General features: G+C 40.4%; 1 protein-coding gene across 1 annotated transcript in view; it reads left to right on the top strand.

Moving 5' to 3' along the window:
* tnnt1 (troponin T type 1 (skeletal, slow)) overlaps positions 1-1799 on the top strand; it is a 36877-nt gene extending 35078 nt beyond the window's left edge. The window contains exons 13-15 of the mRNA XM_036560766.1: positions 1001-1091; positions 1389-1429; positions 1544-1799. Coding sequence (XP_036416659.1) covers positions 1001-1091; positions 1389-1429; positions 1544-1589 — 178 coding nt within the window. The 3' untranslated portion in view covers positions 1590-1799. The remainder of the gene's footprint in view (positions 1-1000; positions 1092-1388; positions 1430-1543) is intronic.
* The last annotated feature ends 4201 nt before the right edge of the window (positions 1800-6000 follow it).

Below are 6000 nucleotides of genomic sequence, written 5' to 3' on the forward strand. Positions count from 1 at the left end.
CTGCAGCCTTCTTCATCCTATACTTCAAATAACAGTCACAAATTTAAGGACTACATTCAAATCACAACAACATAACCCAGTGAATAAAGCCTGATCCCACTTCTAGAGCAGAGCTTCAAAATAGGTGTCTGCTTACCTTAGTATGCGCACGCTGAGGGCAGACCTTTTTCACAGAGTTATGCATTGGCTGTCTCTTGTCATGCTGGTGCTGATAACGAAGCGGTCTTTCAGGCTCGTCTCTTGGTCCCCATCGATACGGGCCACCATAAAATGTCGCAACCAAGAGCTCTCTCTTTTTGCCCAGGGTCTGGACATTTATACGTAAATCTAATATTATCAATACTATCGCTCTAATAACTGCCTGTGATCTAATATCTTCAAAAAGAATTAAAAGAATCAAAGAACAGACTTCAGCCGCTGAGTTCTTGTGGAATGAAGGAAAAGGCCAGCGCTTTATTTAAGCATCAAATGGCAAGATGGTTTCTGGTCAACCACGATGCAAAGATCTCAAAACATCCCTTTTTTATGCCCCTCTGGGGCAGCTCCCTTCTGTGGGCCCAGAAACTCTTTCCCCGTTAGAGAGGTTACTGCATACAGTCCATAGTCTGCTTCCCTATATTATAGCCAATGTTTAGTTTATTGATTACTAATCAGGAATATTTTTATTCAATCCTTTCCATCACTGGGGTGATACCCTCAAGGCCACATTTCAGTACCTTTAGTCAGGGAACATAACTGTACCATAATCTACTGAAATGATATTTTCTAAGCTGTACTGACTCCACACACCCCGTCTCGCCTCCAGACTTTTATTTTACTGCTCTGTTTTAAAACATTCGGTTATGACAAGGTACAAATACAAACTTTTCACCTGGAAAAACTTATTTAAGGTGCACAATTGTACCTTTGAGGGAACATTTACATTGTTTGTACCTTGATGAACGAAGAATGTACCTGCACAGAACCTTTATTTCTAACAGTGCACCTCTGTGGCCAACAGGCAGCGGGCTCAGGAGATGTGGAACTGGATCTACCAGCTGGAGTCAGAGAAGTTTGACTTCATGGATGAGATGAAGAGGCAGAAGTATGAGGTCAGTCTCTTTAATTGCTCTGATTGTTCACTGACGCTGCTGATTTATCAGCGTCCAGTGTGAGCACGCACTGCATGAGAAGAGACGGAAAAATGTGTAAAACAGAGATGAAAGCGTGCAGAGAGACAGTAGCGTAGTGTAGTAGAAAGCAGTATTTGGGGTTGATGTTGTGAATGACTTTTTGTTACTGATGCCAATGTTCTTTGTCACAGCAGCTGTGAACGTTCTGCTCTTTACATTTTTTTTTTTTTGAGATCCTTAGAAGTCATTTGTTCTCCCTCGCTTTTATCTTGGCAGATTATTGTGCTGCTGAACAGGATTTCACATGCCCAAAAATTGTAAGTCACTCAGACTTCCTCATATTATAGAGCATGAATCAACCCACACGCTTTATTGAAAGATCATTCACTTTATTGAACGCGTTATTTCATAACAAATGCGTTTGTCCACAGCAAAAAGGGCCACGGAAAGGGAAAAGTCGGAGGCCGCTGGAAATGAACCGTTCTGCTCTTCCAGAAGCAGGAAGCAGAAGTTAAACCTGACGAACAGAAAACAGAAGCGAAAACAGAAAAGAAGCAAGTAATCCAGAAACGTAGCCTTTTTCTGTTCCTCTTCGCTCATTCACGCGCTTTTCCTTTTCATCATTAGAAAGTCTGGAAGGGGAAATGTGATCGGATGTATTCAGAATAAAAAAAACTCTCATCCATTTATTTGCCTTCTCAGCTTTTTTTACTAGGAAACCAGACAGAGAAGTTTCTGAGAAGAAACTTCCAACACTGATGCATCATGTTGTGCTGATGTGGCTAATGGGGACTTTTAAAGGGCCAGGCCATGGAAGAAACAAATTTTCCTCACTTTTTGTGAAGTAAGAGTTTGGAGTTGTACGTAAATATTGTTAAAGTTTCACAATTTATCAGGGAACGTTCCCTATATGGAAGCCAAAAATGGCCCATTTTGAATTCATTGTTTTTGTGATGTCACAAAAATCGACATTATTACACTGAAGTTATAAGATGTGTTTCAGCATGTGCTGTTTTTTGAATGAGGCAACATACAGGGCCACCAATCAGAACAGAGCTCATTTACATATAACAGACTTAAAGCCACAGTGGGTTTAATACTAAGGGACAATAAGAGGTTGGAAAACGATCATTTGGATAGCCTCCAATAGATGATCTATAGATGTTCACATGATCAACAAAATATGTTGTGAAACTGTTTCTGATTCTCAACACTGAGTGTGCACTCAAAAATCTGATCATAATCAGATTTCTGCAGTTATCTCATTATTCAAATGGTCATGTAAACAGCACACTCAGATTTCTTAGATCGGAGGTCTAAGGTCTAGAAATCTGAAGAGAGCCGGATTTAAGCTCAGTAATCCGATTTCTCAGTGCATCTGAACTCTTACTCTGATTTCTTTCGGATTTCTCAGTCTGTGCATGTGTGAAAACAGACCGCGGTAACAGAAATAAGCAAGCAGTTTTGCCGCAAGACGCAGCAAAACACTTTTGGAGTGATGCTGAAACCAACTACATGCTTGACAAAATGAAGGATTTAAATATCCTTTGTCTTCTAGATGATGTATGTTCATATTTTCAGGTAAACTGGTGCAATGTTTTTTTTTAAAGCCGCAGCATGAGTTTACGTTACATTTACATCTTCTTCTGTAAGTTTATTGGCTGGTTGCAATACAGAAATCCGATTACTGTCTGACTCATGTAGACCTGGAATTTCCCCATTATCTGATTACTCAAGTGCATGTAAACACTTTGATCGGATTACTGACAAAATCTGATTTTCTGCAGTTATCAGATTATTAAGTGCATGTAAACACGCTCAGTGTTATGCTTAGGATTAGAATTAGGACCAGGGTTCGATTTAGGATCAGGGATTGGGTTTGACTTTGAGGGTTAGAGTTTGGGAAACTTAATTTAATACATATTTATTCATTGTAACCATTCATTTAAAATCATATGCAAAAGTTTGAACACCCCTGGTATAACGGCAGCTGGGACAGTTACGGTGGCCAGGAAAAAATGTGTTCATACACTAATGTGAGGTTTCAGTGAGTTCTTTTTCCGTTGTGTACTGAATTAGAGTTTTATTAACATTAGATAAGATTCTATTCCTTTAATGTAAACACACTGTACTGCAGCACTCTGACAGTCAGACTCAGGCCCAACAGTGTTCTGCCTCAGCCAGCTGTGCCACAGTTTACACACTCGCTCATGTTGACCGCATTGACACTTGAGTGTCCTCAGTTTTCTGCAGTAGCTTGTGAGCAGCAGAAACAGTCTCAGGTGTAAGGAGCCATGGGTTTGTGAGGTCCAAAGCAGCCCAGTGCATTGTGTTGGGGTCAGTGGGGAGCCCTCAGGGCCTTCTAGGTCTAATGAATTATGGGGAAAAAAAAATCATTTCTGTTTATTAGAATTCTTTTGTTTATTGCATTTAAACCTTGCAAGTATTGTAGTATTTCATTAAGTTTTGGTCAGAAACAAAAGGGTTAAGGTCTTGGACCAGTCAACTGAAAGTTGTCCAATCAGAATTCCCCTCCTGTGGTATCTCGGTAGATACAGCCATTGGTTAGGACATCAGGAGCTGAACAGAAGGCCTTACACAATAGAATAACTACGAACATAATTAGGACATGCTAGAAGAATCAACCAGTCCTGTTTTGGCCTACATTGGGTGGGACCAATTTTTTGAGATGAAAGGTCACTTTAGGCCCTCCGGAAGTTTTAAAAACTGACTGCAAATACGAGCCACAGTCAAAACTGGTTATAATCCACAATATACACACACCCATGACCACCTCACAGCGACTGAACTCTGTATTACTGAACCACGGCACGAAAAAAACCTTCATGCTGTTAATGGAATAATGGTTGACTCTCATGCTGCTCACATGGACCACCAAGTGTACTGATTAAGTAAGAACCTGTTTTTTATTCAAACTGAGGGGCTGACAACTTATGTTCATAACTAGAACTAGGCTGGTCAGCTAGCTAACAGGCTAAAAGATAGACAACATGCCAGACAACTCCATCATTAATATCACAGGCCTGAATTAAAGTGCTTACGGTGTGATTTACTGTAAAATGGCAGTATAACAGTCTAAAAGTGTCACTTGAATGAATTACACACTTCAAATGTCTGTGTTTCAGTCAGAAGCAGCATCAAACCCAGGCTGAATCCCAAACGGCTCCGTACTCCCTAAATAGAGTGCTAGCTATGAAAGATTAGAAATTCTAGTCTCTACAGCCAAACAGTGCATCATTTATCAAATATGGATGTGTCTGAGTCCCAAATGACTATTTCTTAGCTGTATTTTGCTCTGTTGGGCTGCAGCATCCAGTATTTAAACTCCTCTGTAGTGCACTGTGTAGGGAGCAGGGAGCCATTTGAGATTCAGCCCCAGTGTGAGAAGAGGGCGCCACTGGATTTGTGCTAAATAAGACTCTGTGGTAATTTGGTGACCAAAAAGTACTAATATAGCGAAGGTTTTTGCATTAAAAAGTGCTGCTTTTCATGTCGCTGTTGTCAGAAGAAACCTTTTATCTCCATTTTTGGCATTTTTCAGTTTTTAACATAATTTGATAATACCTGTTGCTCTTTACATTGTATGTAAATTTCATGATAAATGGACCAAAAGATGTGACTCAAAATGACTTGGAAAAAAGTCTGGTTCCATTGACTTACATTAAAAGTACAGCAGGTTTTTTCCTTCTCCTGTGAAGTTACCATTTTGGAGATTTTCTTCCAACAACAGCGATATGTTCACTGTTATATGACAGAAGGTTAAAAAGTCATTAGTAGTATACAGTGATAGGCGACCATTCATTCTCCTCATTCGGTCTATAGTTGCATGGCAATGATACCGTACTCTAAAGGAACTACATTTCTTGGTGAAATACTTTTTTATGTTGAGTGTTATTAATAATAAGAAAATATTTTCTGCAAATTTGTGTATTTTATCATATTTTATGTTGGCCACCGTTTTATAAAAGCAATAAGATTTTATCACCGTCCTGAGATAAAATCGCAGTAACACACAGCCCCTCATGGCTTCTTGCTTTATTATCATAGACAGAGAGTTTTTATAGCCCAAACGGAAGTGTGATGGTTTGCCACTGGCTTGTTTTGTAAACAGAATGTAGCAAAGAATTTTGAGAAATATGAAATTCTTATAATAAGTTGAAATATTAGGGATCTCAAGGCCAGCAGCAACAAAGTGCACAGCCATTGACAAGAGCTGAAGTGATACCTGTTTGTGCTCACGTAACTCATCACGGTTTAAAGCAAATATGTGTTTAGTCAAACATGCTAAGGGCCGTTAGTCTCCATTACCAGGAAACATGAGCTGCAGTGCAGATCTAAAGAATTAAAGTTCCAGCACCAAACATGTCTTGGCTGATCGATTACATCTAGGGTACAGAGGAAATGTGTCATTTTCTGCTGGGGGGGAATGTAACTCCAGCACAAGTGTATGTTTTGGGCCGAGGCCCAGCATAGCTTCACTCAAGTGTGAGCTGAGTGAGTGACTGAGTGTGTGAATCACAAGTCAGGACACATATCTTTTCTGAGTCGTTCAACTGTACCGCCTGCACAAGCCCTCATACAACTGGGATTGCTTACGAATTCCCTGCTGTTCTTACACTGCCCCACAGGGATGTCCTGAACATGCCCGGCAAACCGTTTTACTTGCGTAAGGTGTTGGCAGATGGGCACCCAGTAATGACACTCTCATTATTGTTATTGTAATCCCTGCCTTGCCGCTGGCAACTGTGTGTGAGAGTTGAGAAACAATACATAAGGCTGTGAGGAGGAGCCTGCCCCAAAGCCAGAGAGACCTTTGAGCTGTCTGTTGCTGTAGCACACCACCTAATGGTTTACAGACGCCATACAC

Source organism: Colossoma macropomum, unplaced genomic scaffold (assembly GCF_904425465.1).
Source record: "Colossoma macropomum unplaced genomic scaffold, Colossoma_macropomum, whole genome shotgun sequence".
Classification (NCBI taxonomy): Eukaryota; Metazoa; Chordata; class Actinopteri; order Characiformes; family Serrasalmidae; genus Colossoma; species Colossoma macropomum.